Below are 23,065 nucleotides of genomic sequence, written 5' to 3' on the forward strand. Positions count from 1 at the left end.
GTTATAAGTGGGATATTGAAAAACGTGTGCGAGTGAACAAGCTTAATGCAATTAAATAGACATATTACGAATAAAGGTAGCCGTTTTATTAAAAAGTGTATCAGTCAACATGTTCAGGTTAATATGAGCGCAGTAATAAAAAGGTATATAGTAACTCAGAAGAGGAATTCAGTGAACAAGAAAAGAAAAATCGGCTTCCGGAAAAGGTGAGGAGGAACTTTTGAAGAGTTACGATGTGGTGTGAAAATTATATATATAAAAAAAAAAAACATGGAGGAAAGTTCACCGTAAGCACACGGATAAAATTTGAATCCACAATCTAACAAACTGGTTGAAACAAATTTATTTCAATAATTAAAAGAGATCGATTTGAAGAGTTCAATTACCATTGTTAAAACAAATGCGGCGTTTTCAAACTGTTTATTTAAACTAACACGTACGTTGCGATTTTGGAAAAAAAATCTTCCCCCCTGAGCATATATGTGATTAAACATTTCTTGAGGCATTTATTAAATCCAAATGTTTGGAACGTACAATTATTGCCCGTTCTGCAATTCTGCAATGCTGGACAACAACAACAACAACAACAACAACAAAAAAACGGAAAAAAAAAAAAAAAAACACCACCACCAATGTTACGGAAATGTCAAGAGTGAAACGAGTAGGTTTTCTTAGTTCATTCCGCAGTTGCAGGAATATACATATGTGAATGGATTGATTAACTTTTAGGGGAATATAATTTCGACGAAAGTCAGAATGAATAGCAAATATCACGATTCAAACAACGTTTTATTGTCGCCACTATATTCACTTTTTTTTAGCAACGATAGCAAAGAAAGTAATGATGAAATTTGTCATGTGGAAATTCTGGCTTCAGTGCTGACTGTTGAACCATTCACCTTACTCTTTAAGAGAGCAGAAAAATAGAAAGAAAGTTAAGCAAGAAATACAACAATGGATGTTTTGCATAAGTGTTAAGGAGCAATTTGATATACGTTTCATGATAAGCGCAGTCATATTTAATCCACAGGGACACAATATGTTCCAAGCTCGCAGTGTTCTGGGGCCACATAATATCTTGTACGAGTGCTAGCTATGCTCTCATTTTCCGTGATAATTTTTTCTCTGCAATAGCAATTGGTCCACATTCACTGTATAGAAAGATGGTGATCTCTGCATTCAAACTAAATAAAAAAAATTGTTAGGTCCCGTTACCCTTTTCCGAGAAAAAACGATGATTTGTCTCTCGCAAGCCAAGCTGTTTACAAAAGCCACCATTTTGTATATGTTGTGTATGTGCACGCGCTCGTGAGCGCGCGCTAATGACGCGAAAATCGTGCGCAGTAGGAATGCGCAATGCAATTCTGAGGAATAACCTTAAGTTATTTCAGTTCGAAACCGACTTTTGTATTCTCTTTGTTTCAGTGAATCGTTTTTGCCACGCATATCAGGAATTGTCTTGCGTCCGCCGGACAAATAGCCTGCAGTACAGGCGGACTAGCGGGTTCTAGCGCGATACACGAGCGCGCGCGAAGCGCCGGATTTTTCTCGCCTCGCTCTTCGCGCTCGTTCTTGCCAGGGCGGAAAAAGGCTGGGCGGTGAAACGCGCAGTCCACTCTTGGTCCAATGTGTGATGCGGATGGCACGAGCGCTCCTTCTGCGCTTCCGGTGAGATTAACGGCTGCCAAAAATTTCCTCTCGAAGAATCGGAAATCAAATTTTCTTTCTTTATTTTTGAGCCACCAATGATGTATTTTCAAAAGCCTTTTTGATGCTTTAGACCCAAACGTCAATACGTTTATGCCTGTTGTAATGATGCTTATAAGTAGTTTCGTCGTAGGCTAACCAAATTTGAGTGAAGTAAGACAGTATCGAATGCAGGTATGTCCCCCTTATCATGACCAAGCCGTGATCCGCTTCTTCTGTGACGAGTACTCCACATTTACTGCACTCTAAATTTTTACATATGTTGAAGATCGATAGCTTTTACATAACATAATAAAAAAACCAACTGGATACATTTGAATACGGTATAGCAGCGTTTCAGAACTTCAAAGTTTACCTACTCTTGCCACACGCTTACTTGGATTTTGCCATTACTCCACTCTAAATTTTACATATGTTGAAGATCGATAGCTTTTACGTAACATAGTAAAAAACCAACTGGATATATTTGGATATAGCAGCGTTTCAGAACTTCAAAGTTTTCCTACTCTTGCCACACGCTTGCTTTGATTTTGCCATAGAGACCGAAAAGTAATAACATTTTGCGAGTTTGAGTTTCGCCTGAATTGCAAGCAACACGCAATGTTTCATCAAGGCCCAAAAACTTTCGTCTGTAAATACTGCTCAGTTTTGCTTGTGTGAAAATCCATAAATCGCTGGTTGTCGATGAAAAAGAGCGCTCGCCGTGCGTGTTTTGTAGCTATATAAACATATCATAAATTGGACTTTAATTCCACTCTTTCGTGTAAAAGCGTACATCGAACTTAAACAATATCTCTGGCTTTAAATATGTTTAAGACTGATGAATGTTTGAGAACACATTAAAAGTTTAGCTTAAAATATGGGGAGACAACAGAAACAATCAGCACAAGTTAGCGCTTTCATTGATCAACCCGAATAACGATTCCGATTTTGTTGTTTGAGTTCTCAAAACTCCATGTCTATTTCATTTTCGCAGTATAAAATTTCACTATGTTGAAGAAACTCACATGATGTTAGTAGCCTTATAGCGTTGGCGATAACTGTTGCAGCATCTCAGCACAAAAGATGACGAAAAAAATCATTCCTTCCTTCCTTCCTTCCTTCATTCATTCATTCATTTTATATTGACAATTGAAAACACCGACTCGGACTTGAAAGTGCAAGCGCTGCAATATTCCAATTTTCTACTTGTACGCGTCAGATTTATTTTCCTTTCAAAAGCTTCTGCAAACTCGCGAAACGACCAGAAGCAATAAGAAGCTATCGAAACAGATTTTGGTTGTGATTAAACATAATTTGTTCCGAGAAATAACGCGATACCAGAGCGGAGAGTTTTCTTGAATAAACCTTATTCTTAAATCAAAAGCCTGAAAAGCTTACGCGTATATACGTACAACCAGCCCGAGGAGATCTTACTCATTCACGGCGCCAAATTTGAAGTCCTGTTCTCAATCCTGAAGAACTCACCTTTTCCCATGGTCTCAGAACAAAAAAATGCACCAAAAGAAGAGTCTCTTGGAATTTCTTTAGAAATCTAAGTTCGAGTGCAAGTAAGCGGAATCTGCTCGTCTGCATTACACCTTTTTGCTCGGACCCGCTCTTTTCATCCCCTTGCGTATAAGAGCTCAGTTCTCGCGCTTCGCGTGCGCGCTCGTGTATCGCGCCAGAGCCCGCTAATCCGCCTGTTCTGCAGGCTACCGAACAAATGGTCCTTATAACACGACTAAGTCAGTTCAGAGGGTCAACAATTAATAACTAAACCAATCAGATTGCTCCATTTCCGGTCCAATATACTAAGTGCTGTCCCGAATGATCCCGTGAGATCCCACTTGAAGATTTTCTTCTAGTTTTATGGCTTCCGTCTCCGAAAGAACATGGTATAAATGTATTTCGTTTAGGTGTTTAATTAGGTTGCTTTGTAGTAGTTCCCACTGGGATAATCATACCTTTATATTCCACTCCCTGTGAATATCACACCACTTGACGCCGACGAGTTTACTAGAAGCTGTGTTTTCCAAAGTGTAAATAACGTTGTTTAAAATAGCATGTAACTTTTTCTTTTATTCTCTGGCTGCATGGTAACCTGTATTCAGCGTGTCTCAGATTCTTGTAGATAAACTCGATCATTGCTGGCGGCTCCCTCCACTATTTGTTGTATTACTTGTCTCCTTTGCTTATAATAGAAATGTTTTCTATTCGGCCGAGCGAAGCGAAATATAATAGAACATAAAATATTATACTCTCTTTCCCTCCCGAGTCGGCTCCCAATTAAAATTGCCCGCTTGGAGTTTGCGATGCTTTTTCCAGTCCGTAGTCACGGCATTTTTTTTCTAATTAATTATTTCAATCATATAAAACATTTCTTATATACCAAGGCTGCTATAGACCGTACTGGGAGAGCATCGGCCTTCGGTCTTTCTTTTTACGGACTTCCCCTGCGCTCCGTCTGTGCTGTCAAGACCTCGGGCCGATATTACTCCTAGTACGGCCCTCGCGCTTGGTTAATAAGATATATCTAACGAACACCAGTGTTGCTTAGCGATCTTGCTTTTCTTCAATCATGGTTTAATTTTGAAAACTGGTAATTGATCTTTTAAAAGCATTGAAAAGATGCAGAAAGAATAACTTACAATTCAGAATTTCGTTTAAATTGTATTTTCAAAATTTTTAGAAAATTTCCTGAGTGGAGGAGTGATTCGGAGAATTTGAAAAACTTTGAAATCTTTGACCGTCTTTTCGAAAAAATCCGAACCTAAAGATAAACCTTTCAACATCCGGATATTTTTTGGCATATTTCGAAGATTCCGAGATATTTAGACAACATTAGGATATGTAGAAAAATTAGGGATATTTAGAAATATTCATAGCTTTTTTTGACTTATCTCTGTATTTTCCTCGCTTTTGTTCGATATCATACTCTGTCATATGCCAGATATAATCCAGTTCGGGGATTTCCCACTCAAAAAAATATAATCCCCGTCACTAAAAGCGCTAAAGCTTCAAGTTTTCAAAATGAAGGATGCTGGTAACATGGAAGTGCCTGAATCATCTTCCTCAACTCATACTACGGAAAGATAAAATTTGAAGATTTTGTCCTAAGTCATTCAAAATCGGTGTATTTTTACGACAAAAATTAGAAATATCAAGAGGGTGTTTAGTGTGATATTTAGAAGATTTTTTGAGAAACTCTGGTGAGATATTTCGGTGGTTACACTTGATATTTGTTAAAAGGCCTACCTAAAGAGATATACAAATCATCATAACAAAGGACTGTAAAGAAGGGTGAGAAATTCCTTGGTAACATAGAGTTGTTAAATAAGTATTCTTTTCACTGTTCCGTTGAGATCAGTTTAAGGCAGGTACCTTGCCAGCAAGTCCCATCTCAACTTCAATTTTTATCAACAGAGGCTCAAAAACTTGAGGAGAGGAGAATTTCATTGTTAAGATTCTACTCTTTTCGGTAAATGTAATTATTTAACATCTATGGGTTATTCACCAAGCTTCCTCGGTCAAGAGAGCTGAATTATAACGGGCAAGATTTCTTTATGAGTTTATGAACATGTTCGCAACAAAGATGCAAGAAAGGTGGAGCCATATATATCGACGGAAAAAACTTGGTCAACATGACATAGACTGGCACACCAGTGTCGTTTGCAATACAACTGGCAATCCAGACAAGACAGCCACATTTCACCCGTTCAGGTAGCCACTTAAAAAGCAGGATTTCGTTTATCATACACTTTTGTAATGATTAGCAATGGTGATTGTTTAAAAAAAGAATTACTGTCAGTGCACTGTTCTGAGTTTGCACCCACTCAAACTATGTAGATGTAGATGACAAGCTGGTTTCCAAATAACCCGCTGCGATCGACGCGATTGCTACAGAAAATGTTTAGTGAACCATACGACTGACTACTAGTGCACTGTTTCCATATGATCGCAGCGATCTCTTAGCTGTTTCTTACAGCATTATCGTAGCATAGTTAATAGAGGGGACTGGTTACGATGCCCGGCAAATATCAAAGAAGCAAACAAAAATGCCAAGATTTATGTTGGAAGGACCACAATCGTGCACAATCTTTTGTTTTGCGTTCATACAATATGCATGAATTAAGTAACCAAAACGTTTCTATTGGTTAGTTCCTCAGTCAGTAGTCAGTTTTGTGCACGGTCAAGGACAAAAAGAGAGCAAAAACAAATTACCACGAACTTTGTCGAGTTTTATAACCATTCCCCTCTATTAACTATGATCGTAGCTATTAGATGGAAACCCACCTTTGCAGCTGTGCGAAATTACCCTCATTCAGGTGACGCTGAAGTCATTTCCTTATGAATAGAAGTTTGAAACAATCGTTTCAGAAACAGACCGATTTTCAATACTTATTTTCATAAATCACCTGGCCAAAATAATTACTTTCACAGGCAAGATTCTTGCCTCGTGACGTAAGGTACCTTGGGTTATAATGCTAGTCTTGCTGAAGATTGCTCATTCATATATTTAGTTGAGCCATAATCGGGGACGGAGACCGAAAGCGCGCGCCATTTCTATTATTGGGGCTGTCCCCATGATATGGGACAATTTTGCTATTTTTAGAACAAATTGCGCCATCGCGTGAGGCACACGCGCGAACATACTTCGAGGGTTTTGCGGATGTCGCACGGAGGAAATTTGCGTCTGAAATTCCTGAATTTTTTCATGCTTATGGCCCACAACTAAATTTTTTTATGTCTATTTTCGTCATAAGCTGCTCCAGTTTGAGAGAAGCAAGACAGTGTCGAATTTAGGTATGTCTCGTTTTGTATCACTGACTAGGTTGTGTTCCGCTACTTCTTTTGCAAGAGCTTTACATTATTCCACTCTAAATTACACATATGTTGAAGATTAGCAGTTTTTCCACAACACAGCAGAAAACCTAGTTGGATATATTTGGATATAGCACCGTTTGAGGACTTCAAAGTTTCCCTCCTCTTGCCACACGCTTGCGAGGATTTCTTCAGAGTCTATCGCGACCGAAAGGTAAAAAGAATTGCAGTTTTGAGTTTTGCCTGAATTGTAAGCAACGTTTGGTGTTTCATCAAGGCCCAATAACTTTACGTTTGTAGATACTGTTCAGTTTTGTCTGTGTAAAAATCCAATAAAATGTCTGCCGTCGATGAATAAGAGCGCCCGCCAATGCGTGTTTTGTACAGTCAGTAAAACCACAGAGAGCACACAATCTTGTTGAATAGGAAGAGAGTACTATAAAGGAATGAAAAGAATAAATAGTTAAACGATCTCTTGCTGTCGCTTCTTACGCGACCTTGCAGGGAAAACCGCTACCTGCATGTCCTGCATAACACTGTAGCGCTAAACTCGTACCTAGGCCTTTTCGCGCTGTGCAAAAAGTTTTTGGTGTACATATATTATTGACAAGGGAGGCACCCTTCGCTCAGAGATTTTAAACGCAATCTGAAAATTTGCCCGAGCTCTAAATTGCGCAGCTTCCTCGAAACGAAACAAACACAAAATGAAGTGGAAAGAATTTTTCACAACTTGGCCAAATTTTTTTTCGAATACTTTTACGACAGTCGGAGAATTTTAACGTCTTGTGCAAAGTTTTTTTTCTCAAATCACTTTTTGCAACATGATCGTACCGTTACCTAAATCCCAACCGCGTCATCCAGCCACACATGCTTTATCTTGACATGACAAATGTTTACAAAATACTTCCCCTGCTCCCAATTGTTATTGCAGAATCTAACTAAGACGCTTCTGGTATTAACTCGCGACATTTTGTTTCCATGCGGAGATTGGGTGACTCCCTACGCGCAAGAAAGACTGCGAACCAGGGGAGGGGTTTGAATAAAGATTTGTTGTGTCAAAAAAGCATGTGTGGGACAGGGAGGGGAGCGGTAGCGCGCGCTGGATGACGCATTTGGGATTTAGGTAACGGTACGATCACGTTGCGAAAAACGATTTGGCAAGAATTAAAGTCTTGTTTTCGACTCTGAAAAACTCACCTATCCCATTAGCTCAGAGCATAAAACTACGTATAAGCGCCCTTCCTATTCCTTGCCTTATTCCCTACCATCGCTGTGAAATATCCGCAAGAGAATCTCGCAACTCTCACCTCTTGATCACGCAACATAACAACATCCACGCGAGAACCCACGACATGTGCTTGGATCCGCGCGGATATATGACGTCAGGATGGCGCAATTTGTTCTAAAAATAGTAAAATTGTCCCATATCATAGGTGCGCGCGGATATATATATATATATATATATATATATATATATATATAGTATAAATCTACCAGCGTTCTCACGAATGCCGTTCTCTGATTGGCTGCACTATTCATTATCTATTCTGCTGTAGACAGTGAGTAGCGTAGCAGTGTGCGGTGGGAGCCGCTTCTTGGCGTTTTCAAAGTGTCTGTGAAGAGGATTTAGTTTAAGTTTTGAACGACTGGTAGATTTATACTACAACAATTAGATTATCCGCTCTCGATTTCTATCCGTAATAGTTGACGAGGGAGCAATAGAAATCTTGAGCTCATAATCTAATTGTTAAGAGGCGCCCTCTGTAAATATCAACTATGGTCATTTGGACCAGAAAAAATCAAATTCCTCAAACGTACTCAGATGAATGGTCTAGATAAGTGATTCACAAACATATATATTTCAGTTCAACTTGATTCGTATTTTAGCGCTGGGGCCTCCATCTTGGCTTTGCCCCTCCGAGAGGGCTTTCAGCGGCCATTTAAGGGCACATGTTTAACAATTTGCCATACAAAGAAAACGATATAAATCCGGGTAAAAACCCCTTATTCGTTACAAGCAAATGTTTCTTGTTACGTTGAGAGGCTGTTTTGGCAATTTGATCATCATCTGTTTTTTTTTTTACAGAATTTTAAATTTCTTCCCTTTCGGACTACTCATGAAGAGCCATAAACAGGCGAAATTTAAAGGAAAATATCGCCAAAGGTACATCATTTGAGATCTCAAAACTACCCTCCACTTAAAGAGCAATGTCTCACCTGTAAAAACATTTAATAAAATTTTGGGGCACTTAAAACTGTAAAATGTTAGAAGAAGAAGTTTAAGCTGTGCTTTTGTCAACAAAGACCACCGTCCCAATTAGCATAATAACGTGAAAATAACGATGCGCAGAGAAAATGATGATATATTTCACTTACCTCGCGATATGTCGACAACTGGATGTTCCACGATACCTCATGTTATATCATCAGTAGGTGTCTGCCACATTTTCGGTGATTAGCGTACGAAATCACTCTGAGACGTTAAAACGGTTAAGCAGATTTCAACTCTCCGAAGCGCGCGTCATAACATCTAATATATAGATTTAGCCAAGCCTAAAGGCGGAGCTCGTCAGTTATTTTTTGGAATGTTGTTACTGATGAAAATAATCCAACATGTACATGTATGTGAAGTAAACTGGGAGCGATTTTATACTTGCAGCCCGAACTAGGATCACATCAGCAGATCGAGGTGTAAGATGGTGTAATGATGAAAACAGAGCCATGATTTCAAGCATTTCAGGGGAGCCACCAATAATGTTGATCACATAACAGAACTGTCTTCTGTGCTTTTTGGTGACATTTCCTGTTCTTTCTTATTGAGAAAGACATGACATTGTTATTAATCATTATATTCTTTCTTAGTTAACAATTGGGACTCCTGCACAAAAGAAGTTTATTTACACATTTTTTGTTGTTGTGGGGTATGACTGAAATGTAGTGGCTACAATATATTCAGTCCCCAAATTTCTACCAAATGAAATCTCACAAAAATACCAAAGTAGTATACACATGTAAAAAGTTAAAAAGTTTTGTTTTCTAACTTGATCCCCAAAGACAGTTAGCTATCTTCATTTTTGTATGGCATCTCCTCCTGCTAAAAGGGTTTGCACCATCTCTTAAAGTATAAGTATAAGCAAAATCACTCTGGCATGAACGATAAATATGATATTTTGTTGCTGATCATGAATACTTGCATAGGCTTCTGATAATAATTTTACTATTCAATTCCAATGTGATTTGTTCTTTTTCTCGACTGAGATTGTGAACTACAGGAGCTGTTATTGGGTTCCATTAATTAATTTTGCTCATAATGATTAAATTATACCAAGAATTATAAGTACATGTAAGCTATAAGTAAGTTATATTATGTACGTGTATTTTGTCTGCACTACACAACCAAACGCACTCAAAGATTATGAGGCATAGGTACATTTGTCAGAAAAAGCCAGCATATCAAAGATATGTTTAGATCGACATATCAATTAAAGATAATTTATAGCAAAATGGATAAACAATACATCAATATCCTGCATGCACCAAAGCTGGAGATGGGGTTATAAGGCAATCATTTAAACAACTGATTGAAATAATTTATAAATTAGAGAACACTATTTGCACAACACTAGGGAACAAATTAACCTTATTGGACGTTGCGAATGGCAAGGCTGTCAGTAGAATGTCACAAATTTCTCAACTCTTTCTTTCTACAAAAATACTAATCCTGCAACTTTGCTTAAGACCCAGTTCTCCATTTCGTGTTGGCAAAATATTAATTTATGCCATGCCCAATGCCAGTTATCACAAAACTGATTTAGGAGCAACATAAACCAAGCACAATAAATATCATTTTTAAGCCAAAAAAGCAATTATTTGAATAAACCATGACATGATGAGTAAATTGTCTCCAAGAAAAACTGATTAATTTAACAGACACTTTAAATAATTAGTTAATACATGTATCATAGGTGTTTCTTAATAATGTAATACAGTTTATCTGTCACAATGTTGCAGCTACAGCTGTATGATATTACTACACACAGTATGGGTTGCAGAACTCAACTTCCAAGTCAGTTTGTTCAATGAACTTTGTGCAGAAATTATTATGGCATCAAGTTGTCTGTGAATATAGAGAAACCAAACAAAGCATTACAATCTTAAGTAATAAATTATTGAACTCTTTTACATGTATGTACAATGTATATTCCATTAATATTGGGGATCTCTCAGAAGCTGCATCTATGATGATTTAATTTGCTCCCAGTGCATTTTTTAATGGAACTTTTCACACATTAATATCTCTGTTATGACAGCGGTCTCTGTGTTCTATAACAATTAGTACACAAGAAAAATACACTCAGTAAGATATTGTTTACAATAAAAATCAATCCCTATAAGCAATCATAAGGACCTTCAATTTATATTTCTTTAGAAATATCTCACCTGGCCATGGTTGCTTTGAAAATCTTTGCTGTTTTAATCCAGGTTGCCCATGTGTACACTGTTCGTATATTGACTGACAGGAACAGGGATGTAATCATACTGTAAATCGCTGCTACTTGAACACCACTGAACATACAAAGACATATCAATTATAATTTATAACCAACAGATGACATTCCTTTCCTTGATATACAGTGTCCTTCATTGCTAGTCGTTTACTGCGTGTCTACGGTAGTGAATCAAATGCTAGGGGGATGGCACCAAAACTTTCACAGTGGCAGGCTCTGTCCTGAGATGCAAAGCAAACATATATAACTGTTATGAACTTGGCGACTTGCTTTTGAGCGCACATGCAATTTGCTTTAAACAAGAAACTGGAACATTGCAGTACAACAATGTGCATGTAGTCCCAATCAAAGGGCCATCCAAGCTGTTTGGTTGTACATATAACTGAAAATCAGACTGAAATGTAGTGGCTACAATATATTCAGTCCCCAAAATTCTACCAAATGAAATCTCACAAAAATACCAAAGTAGTATACACATGTAAAAAGTTAAAAACTTTTGTTTTCTAACTTGATCCCCAAAGACAGTTAGCTATCTTCATTTTTGTATGGCATCTCCTCCTGCTAAAATCAGACAGAAGATATTCACACGCAATGTCTGAGAAATCATTAATTACAAAATATGCTTTAAGAAATATCTTACCTGGTAAGGCCAACTTTCAGAAAGTTTTGTAATCTAGACTGGCTGGCCAGTTCATACATTTGACAAGTTGACACTGGGCATGTTTGTAAACTTGTGCGCTTCAACATCACATTACAATGTACATGTAGTAGCGTTGGTCAACTGAAAACAGCATAATTTGGTTAATTAATTTACACTGTACAATATTTGGTTATATATTGGTGTATATCGTTGCACACCAACAGATGACTATTAAAATTAATTTACAGAACATATTGGCAGCTAAATCACAACAAGTGAAAAATTGAGCATGAGCCATTTACATGTACATGTAACAGCCCTCACCTCAGAACTGTCATAGATATAATATATTTTCAAACTCGCTGAAATTTCAGATTATTCAATATTAACATGCACGTACATCTTTAACAGTGTGTTTGCTTTACATACACTTTACACACAACCGGTATCCACCATAGGCAGACTTTTAAGTTTGCCTTTGAAAATAAATTGCATCATCTAATGCATCTTTCATTACCTATTCTTGTGACAAAATGACACAAAATCCAAGTACAAGAAGTCATAAGCATAAAACTAACTTAATTACCTGGTAATGCTTACAGCACCTCTTACTGTCTGCATATGCCGTCCATAAACTGGTACTGCCTGGACAATACTCATTATTTTTCTGATCACATCTTTTAAAATGTCACTGTTATATAATTTGTCCTGAAAAGGCAAATGCATGAAATGTTATGCCTTTGGCACTCACCACATACCTTTACATGATGTACAATGTACACCAAGTCATGATCGACATTCACAATTCTTTTTACTTTCATTGTAACTTTTTTTGTAACTTTTTGCGGTGTCATTTTCCCACACTTGAAGACAGGACTTCCACATTAGGTGGTAATTCTCTATGAATTCACAGGGAGTGATAACAATTAAATGGTGACTAACTTTAGCAAAGGAGGCATTCAAATGTCAGATTTTAACGTTAACTTTCTTCGACGAGCAAAAAAGTAAAGCACAACAAAGAAAACAGTCAGTGACATTCGGTTAATAAGTTAGTCAATCAAAAAATTAGTGTGAAAAAGAGAGCAGAGAGAGAGAGATAATGGAGCGAGGAATGCACTCTCACCAACTAAATTTTGAATGTACATAAGTAAAAGTTATTTTTATTACCGAGAAATGGTCAGGGCAAGGACTTCTATGCCCTAAATTTTTTCTACGTATGTAAATGTCATTTTCACTGTTCAAGTTTTTTTTTTTTTTTTTTTTTTTTTTTTTATTATTATTATTACTATTATTATTATTTAAAGTAACACGTCTTAACAAATTACACGTATCACAAATTACAAAAAATTACAATAACAAAGTACTCTGGCATGGCTACTCCGATACTACAATGTACATTACTTATTTACATCAGGTGTTACTTACATTAGGAAAACGAATAACATAAAATAATTAATTAATTCTGACAGCACACATTAGCTACAATTAAATTAAACAGGATAAAAAAGCAAGAAACAGAAATAAAAAGAGAAAGAAAAAAAAAACAATAAAAGGAAAGGAAAACTTAAAATTACAAAATAAGCAAAAAAGCAAACAAACAACTCGTAGCGCGGGGAAGGGGGAGGAGGAACGATTTCTAATCTTGATTTAATACAATTAAAAGTAACTTAGTCTATAAAGTTTGTGACGAGCATTGTTACGTTACGAGTACTTTTTCGGTGTTAATTTACAAATTTTCAACTTTGTATTTATAGTTGATTCTAGCAATAAATTCGGGTAGTACAAGTGAACTGTTGTTTAGTTTACTTATATACACATAGAAATTCATAAAAAGGAGGGTGTAATTGAATTTTCTCACTAGCTCCATATATGTTGGGTGTTTAAAGGTGGCGAAAAGCGTTTCTTTTGTATCTGGCTTAAAGTTTGAACCATTCTGAGTGTTAAACCAATTGATGACTTTGCATGTGAAGGCTTTTGTAAATTCGCAGTCGATAAAGGTGTGATTTATGGAGTCTGGCTCACCACAGTAGATGCAGTCACTGTCTGTATTTATCCCATATCTGAAGAGTTCTTTCTTTGTAATGACAATTCTATGGATAAGTTTGAATTGAAATTCTTTCAACTTATTTTCTTTGCATGTTTTTGAAGCCATTTTAAAGACATCTGTCCAATTCTCTGTGTCTATTGAAATATCTCTTTTCCATCTTTCCGGGCCAGTATGAGGTGATTGGTGTTTCTTAACAAGAAGTAGGCGGTAATAGTCTCTTGCCTTATACGTTTCAAAATTGATTTGATTAGTTTCGTTCAGTAAAAAAGATTTCCAGTTTTCTCTATAATTAAAGATCGAGTTTTGCCCTAGGACTCGCGCTCTGTTCTTCAAGCTCACAGGAATTGCACTCAAGATTTGATAGAACTGGAGAAAATTTGTGTTACAATGATATTTAGCATGAAATTCTTGAAAAGTTAGGTATTGACCGTTTTCATTAAAAAGCTGTTGGATCGTGTGGATACCCTTGACAAACCATTCCCTTATAAATAGCGGTTTTCCATCAACTAAGATTTCTTTGTTATTAAAGAGAATGGTTTCGGTTCCTTGATCATAATTGTACAGAGTCTTGATTTCATCAAATGCAATAAGTATGTCTCTGTAGAATGTTGGAATGTGCCTTAAATATTTGACATCGTAGTTACATCGAAGCAGGAAATTGAGACCTCCGTGTTTGTTAAAAAAATAGTCCGGTACTACTTTCCAATTGCAGTTATCTCTAAAGAGAAGTCTTTTGATCCATGCAAGTCTGAGCGATTTTATCGTAAGTTCGATGTCAACCATCCGTAAGCCTCCCGAGGAAAGGTCTTGGTACATACTAGTCCGTTTTATTTTGTCCTTCTTATTTTTCCAAAGGAAACGAAACATTTTATCTTTTACCATTGGCACTATTTCCTTAGGGACGTTAACATTTGAAATTGAGTATATTAAGTTAGATAACCCCAAAGATTTAATTATCAGTACTTTTCCATAAAGTGTTAATCCTCTCGATTTCCAAATGTCTAAATTTGTCTGCAGTTTTTGTACTTTCAAATTAAAGTTCATCTGGTTATTGCCTTTTTCGTCATAGGAAATATAGATTCCTAGTAATTTTGTGGGAGTATTCATCCATTTCATCCCTAGTGGTTTGGTTCTATTATTCAACCATTTCCCTAACCAGAATGCTTTTGTTTTCTCTACGTTGAGCACTAATCCAGAGAAATTCCCAAAAGCACTCATAGTTTTCAGGGCTTGTTCAGCAGAAGCCACATCAGCACAAAATAAGTTGGTATCGTCTGCAAATTGGCTTAGTTTGATCTCTGAGCCAAAAATTCTGATTCCTTTTATGGTTGAGTTTTGTCTTATTTTGTTTGATAGTATTTCTGCTGTCAGGATAAACAGATATGGCGAGAGTGGGCATCCTTGTCTAACTCCTCTAGAGGGTTTAAACCAGTCCGTTGCAAAACTGTTGTTCAAAGCTGCGCTTTCTATGTCCATGTAGAAGATCTCGATCCATTTTCTTAAGCTATCACCGAAATTGAATTTTTTGAGAGCACTTTGAATACAAGACCATTCCAGTGAGTCAAAAGCTTTTTTAAAATCAACTGATATTAATATACCTGGAGTGTTGTTCACCTGAGTTTGCTCCATAATATCACTTATTAATCTTACATTTTCTCCAATATATTTTCCTTTTATGAAGCCCGTTTGGTCCGGATGTACGAGTTTTGAGAGCATTGGCTCAATTCGCCTTGCGATGGCTTTTGATGCAATTTTATAATCCACATTAAGTAAAGTGATTGGTCGCCAATTCTGTAAAAGCAATAATTCAGCGTCGTCTTTCGGTAAAAGCGTAATTATGCCTCTACGCTGAGAGACCGATAACCTCCCATGCTCGTATGCTCCATTCAGGCTTGCTAATAGATCTGCTCCTACAAGATCAAAGAAATGCTTATAAAATTCTACGGTAAAACCATCCTCACCTGGTGATTTTCCGTTTTCAAAAGTCTCCAATGATTTTTTACATTCTCCATAAGTCAAAGGACCGTCTAAAGCATCTCTTTCTGCATCATCTAGTTTAGGAATTTCCATGCTTTCGGTAAACATTTCAAAGCTATCCTGTGCATCTGTTGTTTGAGAATTATACAAATTACTATAATATATTCGGATCATTGATAGAATTTGTGTTTCATCAGTAGTTGTTTCATCATTTTCCAATTTAATTTCGTTGATAGTTTTTCTATTATAGTTCCTTTTTTCTAAATTAAAAAAGTATTTTGTGGCTTTTTCGCCCTCTTCTACCCAGCGGCATTTAGATCTGAAGATTGCAGATTTACCTTTATTATTATATTGATGTTGGAGTTCTTTTTTGAGGTCATCATATTGTTTAAGGATTCCGTCAATGTTATCAAGGTTCTGGCTATTGCAGATTATTTTATCCAGCTCATCAAGTTGTTGTTTGATCTCCACTTCATGCTTACGAATCGCCTGTGCTTTTCCTTTAGAGAACGAAATGGTTGTGCTTCTTATTTCCATTTTAATCAGTTCCCAAAACAGCTGTTGGTCATTTACATAATTATATTTTTCGCGAAGCTGAGGATATAATTCTAGAATTTTGGTTGTGTATTCCTTGTCCTCTAATAGAGAATTATTGAATTTCCAAAAACCCGGTCCTCGAGGATTCTCGTTCGGCCACGACAATGATAATAATATCGTGTTGTGATCTGGTGCTATTGAGGTTTGGATGTCCACTTTTTTAACAAATTTTGTCAAGTGCTTGGATATTAAAAAGAAGTCTATCCTTGATTTCACGCCTAACGTTTTAGACCTGTAAGAGAACTTGTTAACATTCGGATAACGAGTTCTTTGTATGTCGACAAGGTCAAGGGTATCCATGGTGATATTTACCAAATTCCTATATGCTGTTGGCCTCCAAGGAGAACCACCTTTTTTGTCTTTTTTAGATAGCGTACAATTCCAATCACCTCCTACTATAAGAGTTGTAATTTCCGATTTGTCAATTAAGAGACAATTTAGTTCTTGAATGAAACTTACTTGTTGTGTGTGGTCGTTGGGCGCGTATATATTACAAAATGACAATTTTAGACCGTTGTAAGTGAGGTTGATTAAGATTATTCTACCGTCCGCGTCACTGGATGTGAAGGTCACTTTTTCTTTTACCGTTCGATTAATCAAGATACAAACACCTTTGCTATGAGAAGTCCCGTGAGAAAAGTAAATTTCACCTCCCCATTCATTTCTCCAAACGGCTTCGTCGCTTACTTTGGAAAACGTTTCTTGCAGAAAATAAAAATTGGCCTCCTGATCTTTCAAATACGTAAAAATGCTCCTTCTCTTAACCGTATCTCTGAGACCTCTCACATTCAATGAAATTACCGAACATTTGTGTAGGTGTAATTTATGCATTTAAGGATAGATTTTTGGAATAAAAAATTCGGTTCGCATTCCCCCTCGTATTAACGATTGTAAGCACCAAAACAAAACAAAACAAAACAAAAAAATTACCAATAATGAATTTAAAAAACAGACCTATTTTAGGAGTTCCTTCGCTTAGCAATCCAGTCCGTAGTCCCTTCTTTTATTTAGCAGTCCTTTGATATTAACACAGTTTAGAGATCGTCTAAGTCCTCTACGCAATAAATCCTTACCGGTGCTCCGCTCGGCGATGTCTTTACGAATATTTTTCCATCCATTGTCCAAGTGCTGGTAATCATGTTATCTTTCTTCATCTTGTTTGCTTTCCAGAAAAGCTCTCTTCGATAATTCGTAAGATTCTCGTTGATGAATATACGCTGGTCTTCTCGAGACGCGAAAGCATAGCTTGGAAATACGTCAGAGGTTTTCACGTTTTTAAGCTTGGTTCTCGCTTTGTAGAGAAGAGATTTTACTTTGTGGCTCACGAATTTGACAATTACGGCTTTAGTGGTTTTTCTTTTCAGTTTGTGTGATATTTCTATATCTTCCGGTTTGATATCGACGTTTATGGCTTCTCCAATACGGATAACAACTTCATCGGTTGATGTGTACGCGCCTTCAGGTACGCCCAAAATTTCCAACGAATTCTTACGAGAATATTGCTCCAGGTCGTCATATTTTTCTTCTAAGTTATTCATTTCTTCAATATGATCTTTTAGTTTCATTCTTGTGTGGTTAAGCTCGTTCCTCAACGTGTCATTTGCTTTCTCGGCTTTGGTAAGTTTCGTTTTAAGCTTCTCCGTTTCCCTTTGGTTGGCATTTAGGGCGGATTTCAGCTCTAGAATTTCTTGCTTCAGTTCTTGGTTTTCCCTGAGTATCGTTGCAACTGTAGTTTGTATTTCAACTAGCATCTCCTTGATGTCAATTAGGTTTGGTTCGGGCTGAGTGGCTGCAGCAGTTGGTACTTCGCCGACACTATCCGCCATATTGCATCGTTTCGAAACGTTATCTGCTTCTTCCAATGAACCTCTTTCTCCTCTTTTATGTTTCCCACTAGTCTTCTTCATTGAAATTGGCACTACATAGCATCACTCCAAGATGTGATTAAGGTCGAAAATACCAAGGAAATATTATAAAAGAAGGAAACTTAAGCTCCGCTCAGAAACCACGTCCAACCATGACGGGCTCACGCACGCTCTCCCTTCACTGTTCAAGTTACCGAGCACAGCTCTTAGCATTTTTTTTAAATTAGTACTATCTCACTGTTATGGAATATTTCCATAAGTGTAAATATTCCATAACAGTGAGATAGTACTAATTTAGTAAATACCACACTAAGGAATAACATCTCATTAGGAAAATAGGGGCCATGTACCCCCAACCAAAAACAGTGGCACTAATAAAATGAAATAGCAAATCAAAATCGAAGTAGAGCTTTACCTGCCGACAGGGTTTACATGCATAATCGTCTACTCGACATTTCGACTACAAGCATTTCACCAAACCGAACTAACTGGACAACAACAAAATAAAACGAGGAAATCTACATTATAAACACAATATGCATATCATTACAGCTGAGTATCAAACAGCAAATCCCTTCTCAATGAAGGATGATTGAATGAAAGAAAGGATGAAGAAAATTCGTTTAAGCTTGCAGTGTTAAAGTTTAACAATTATTCACGCTTAAGCATAGATTTGAATATCACAGTGTGTATTTTTGCCGACGGCTTAATTTAGCTTTGCAGTCATTTTATCGGCGGTAGCTTTACCAGTCTTCAACCAAATTAACCTGGAAATTCCTCCCAAGCATTTCGTCAAACCGAATAAATTGAACTAACAAAACGAGGAAATACTTTGTAATCACAAGATGTAAATATTCACATAGGTACGTCAAAAGTAAATTTAGCAAATCCTGTTCGCTTCGGCTTAAAATGGTTTGTTGACCTATCTTGGTTTAAGAAATTTTTGTAGTCTAGGAAGCGGTTGTGCCAATTAACACAGAGAAAACTTCAAAACTCGCCCGGTAGTGTTTACAAATACAGATTTTTTTTTTTAAACGTGACGACGAAACTCGAGACAAAACTTTATTTGTTTACAATATGCAACTTACAACCTCGATCCACAAAACCACTCAAGTGTTATTGTTATGAGCGAAATTAAACCTATGTAATTTACAAAATGCCTCACAGCATGGCTTCAAATAAGGAAGACTTTAAAAAAGGATTCCTACTGAAAATAAGCTTATCTCGCCGAGGCAACTTCATAATTTCCATAGCAAACGCCACAACAAACGTCGCTTACCTCAAGTTGGCAATTCACTTCGGCCAGTGCAAATCTTCCAGGCAGAAACTTGCTGCAAAAGTTGTGAAGACTGAACGGAACTGATCTAATCTTTTCGATAGATCAACGAATCAACCACTTTTTTCCGCTGTGTTTTCTGTTTTACACTAAACACACAGTTCTCTAGTTCGTCACCTGATTTTAATCATGTGACTTTTCTTGCTCGGCTGCACAGCATCTCGACGCACGAATTAATTGAGTGGTTCTACAGTCGTCGGGTATTTCGTCTCCTTTCTATAGTCCTCGTTACCTTTGCTTCACGGCATTGTTCCGTATTATTTCATCCCCTTTCTCTAGTCCTTGACTCGCTATAATTAACGGCAGTGTTCAGTACTGTTTCACCTCCTTCCCCAGCGCTGGCCCGCTCTCTTTCACGATCTTCTTCGCTACTTCTTTGCTACTTCTTTGCCTGTAATTTCTTGCATTCCGTTTCTGTTTTATGCTTCAGTGCAACCCCATCTTAAAAACGTTAGATCAACCTCCGCTGTTATTTGTTGATATGGCAAATAGAAATGAGTTTTCTTTTCTTTAAAAACCCCGCCAAAAAAAGATGGCATTCCTCGGTTGCCCCGTTTGCGCTACCGCGAGGCTCCTCTCCCCCTCCCCCAGAGTCTGTACGGACGGCGTTCGCTCGCTCGCTCGTACGGTGACGTCATAACCAAATTTTCTCGGCTTGATGGGTTTACCAAAATTTCTAAGGTATGGGGCTCTGCTCGCGCGCCTTCGGCGCGCGGGAGCTCCGCTATCAATATTATTTGTCTTTCGTCTCATAAGTCGCCGTTTACAAGACGTTTAACAATTTGCTGAGATTCTAACCGACCAAGAAGTCTGTTAGCAGCCTTTAAAATTCTCCTCTTAATCGAGGATTCTTATCAGGAACTCGTTTAAGCTCAGTTCTGTTTTGATCTGTTGTGCACCCGCCATTATTCCACAGGTTGCGTTACATTTGCCAAGTGCACATTCCAACTGGTAGGGGTAGGGTGGGTAGGAAGTGAAAATGTAACCTTAACCGACTTCAAAGCCATTTTACGCATTTCTTTGGCTAAACTAGTAACTGGCTTTCCTAGAATGATTTGAATATGAGCTTCTGCTTGGAAATTTGAGGCAATTTCTAGGTTATTTTTTGCAGGGTGCATCGTATTAAAAAAAGGAAAATAAAAAACGATAGACAGTATCAGGTTCTTGATCAGGTGTATCAGTTCATTACTGAGGCCCTATTAGGTGTTTTTAGGATACTGGATATTTAGGTAAAAAATTAATAGGATACACGAAATTTAGGGAAAAAATTAATGTGGAAGAGCATGTTTAGATCACATAAAGCGAGACACTTGAGTCTTTTGCTGCCGGAAGTGCCATCAAATTTTTTGGAAAGGCAACAGACTGACGAATAATTCGCAGGAAGTAACGGTAAGCATCGTTTTATTGAAACTCCTTTTTATAAGCCGTTCCACTTTTGCATCATATAAGGAAATGCTCAGAAAATTACTGAAGAACAATTTACAGTGCGGTTTATGTTGACTTGTTCCTAAAAGAGAAAACCTCTTTAACAAGGCCAAAATATGCTATAGCGATAATCGTGGTGTTCACCCTGTCCTAGCAAATTCTACTCTTCCAGTCCCTGCTGAAGAAATTAAACCTAAAGGCTGGGCCCTGAAAGTGACGAAAAAGGCCACTCATTTCAATGAAAACCGAAAAAACTACCTTGAAGAATAGTTTTTTTCTCGGGTCAGGAGACTGCCATTAAGTCGAAGCAGTTACTGTAGCACAGAAAAATGAGGCACTCAAAAGATGAGGCCAGAATTAGGCGGTTCACCTTAGGCTGTTCCTGAATCCTCCCCACGTTCAATTCTCCTTCTCCAGAATGGCTTCAAAGCTCAGAAACAGACAGGAGAAGGTCCTCCAAGAAGACACAACAGCCGCTGAGAATCAAGCTGCAGATATTTTTGACAAATGTCAGTTAACTCATCCAATTGCTTATGACTCATTCAACTTGTGTGCCTTAACGCACCTATAATGTCTTTAAAAAGCTAAGCGTCAACATCAGTGCTTCGCTTGATATATGCGAGTATTTTAAAGCGCCCTACATAAAGTTGAAAACTAGTCTTGTGCAGACATGCAGCTGTGCTCCATCACAGAACTGAACGACATTAGCGGCTGTGGGTTGTCTCAGGCTTATAACGAACGGTGCCTACTAAATACAAACGCATTTCCTCCAGATTAGGAAAACATGGAAAAAGTAAATCTTAGCAAGGGTTATTAGAATCCACAAAGAAAACTGGGGGTAGCCATTAATTTTTCCGAGATAATTAGCCTTGAATCTCGAAGAAAACTGCTGACGGTAACATTTTTCTGAAAAAAGGTAAAGATATTTCTTCACAGATTTTCCTAGAATTCACCTTTACATGCAGAAAACTAAACACATTAATAAACAGTCCGTGAGTCATGGCATTTTTTCTAATGGCCTTTTTTCTAACTTTTTCACTCATGTAAAACATTTCTTATATACCAAGGCTGCTAGGGACCGTACTGGGAGAACATCGGCCTTCGGTCTTTTTTCTACAGAATTTCCACTCCTCGTCTTAGTACGGCCTTCGCACTTGGCTAAGAAGATATATCTAACGAACAGCAATTTCGCTTGGCGATCTTGCTTTTCTTCAACTATTTTTTTTTTTTAATTCAGTTAAAAAGTAGTAATACAGTTGAACCCCGCTCTCTCGAAATCACAGGGGAAACGAAAAATTGTTTGAAATAGCTGGAGTTCGAAATAACCAATAGTAAATGACTGAAGGACAATTCCAAGGGAAATGGTTTTGAGTTTGAAATAACGGGGAATTCGAAATAACATCTATATTTGATGTAACTACTGGTGAGCCGCTTATGTCAGGTTACTTTCATTCTCTGGGTCTGCATGTACAGCGAAACTGAATAAGAGCTGTTATAAATAGAATGGACTGCTGTAACACAGGGTTGCAATGGGGTACGCTAGTATCAAGGAGATACTTTGTAGAATGGCCAGTTCTCTTTGGCACAAAGCTGGTCATCACTCCCCCATAAGATGTACAGCCGTAGTATTTCTATTCGGGTTAAACAACTTACATCCTGGAAACAGTAGCTCTCACTGAACATATCACACATTTTTATGAAGCCAAAGAAGTTTTGATTTAGAGAAAGGAAACTGAATCATAAGACATAAGCTATTTGCCAGCACCTTGCATTGAATAAAGCTGTGTAACACTATCTAAATTGGTGTTAGAAAGTAACAACGCAGGCAAACCACAAGAAGTACAAATTATTTGTTGCGACAAAAAATATACTTTTCGGTTGACCTATGTATCAACGTAAACACTCAAACAGAAAGATGATGTTTGTTAGCAAAGTTGGTCACACGCAAATGTCCTCCCATCTTTATAGCTATACTGCAAGGTAGACTGACCAACAGTACAATCAAATGAAGAACACAAAACGAGCTCAGGATACTGAGACTACAAAAAACAAGATTATTAATAACATCGATTGGCTTTCATTGATAAGTTTTTACAGTCGGCCAGTAATTCACTAAGGCATACAGCCATACTGCGAGGTAGACAACAGCAGTACAATCAA

The 23,065-nt window shown here is 37.5% G+C and overlaps 1 protein-coding gene and 1 long non-coding RNA gene across 4 annotated transcripts; both read right to left on the bottom strand.

Annotated features, from left to right (window-relative positions):
• Positions 1–9,386: 9,386 nt before the first annotated feature.
• LOC149099020 (uncharacterized) lies at positions 9,387–20,230 on the bottom strand. Of its 3 annotated transcripts, none has more exons than XR_016203647.1 (5): positions 19,424–20,230; positions 12,245–12,557; positions 11,659–11,799; positions 10,951–11,023; positions 9,387–10,627 (listed from the first exon to the last, which is right to left on the bottom strand). It is a non-coding gene; the product is annotated as an uncharacterized LOC149099020 (long non-coding RNA). The 3 variants fall into 3 exon arrangements; XR_016203646.1 differs by having other exon boundaries at positions 12,245–12,366; positions 19,424–20,226; XR_016203645.1 differs by lacking the exon at positions 19,424–20,230 and having other exon boundaries at positions 12,245–15,144.
• LOC149099021 (uncharacterized) lies at positions 15,352–18,340 on the bottom strand. Its single transcript, XM_089277548.1, has one exon. It carries the CDS (start codon positions 18,184–18,186, stop codon positions 17,314–17,316), a length of 873 nt encoding a protein of 290 aa, XP_089133674.1. The 5' UTR covers positions 18,187–18,340; the 3' UTR covers positions 15,352–17,313.
• Positions 20,231–23,065: the final 2,835 nt, after the last annotated feature.

This window comes from Orbicella faveolata, unplaced genomic scaffold, assembly GCF_042242905.1.
Source record: "Orbicella faveolata isolate gen_17 unplaced genomic scaffold, um_ofav_v1 contig_46, whole genome shotgun sequence".
In the NCBI taxonomy this organism is placed as follows: Eukaryota; Metazoa; Cnidaria; class Anthozoa; order Scleractinia; family Merulinidae; genus Orbicella; species Orbicella faveolata.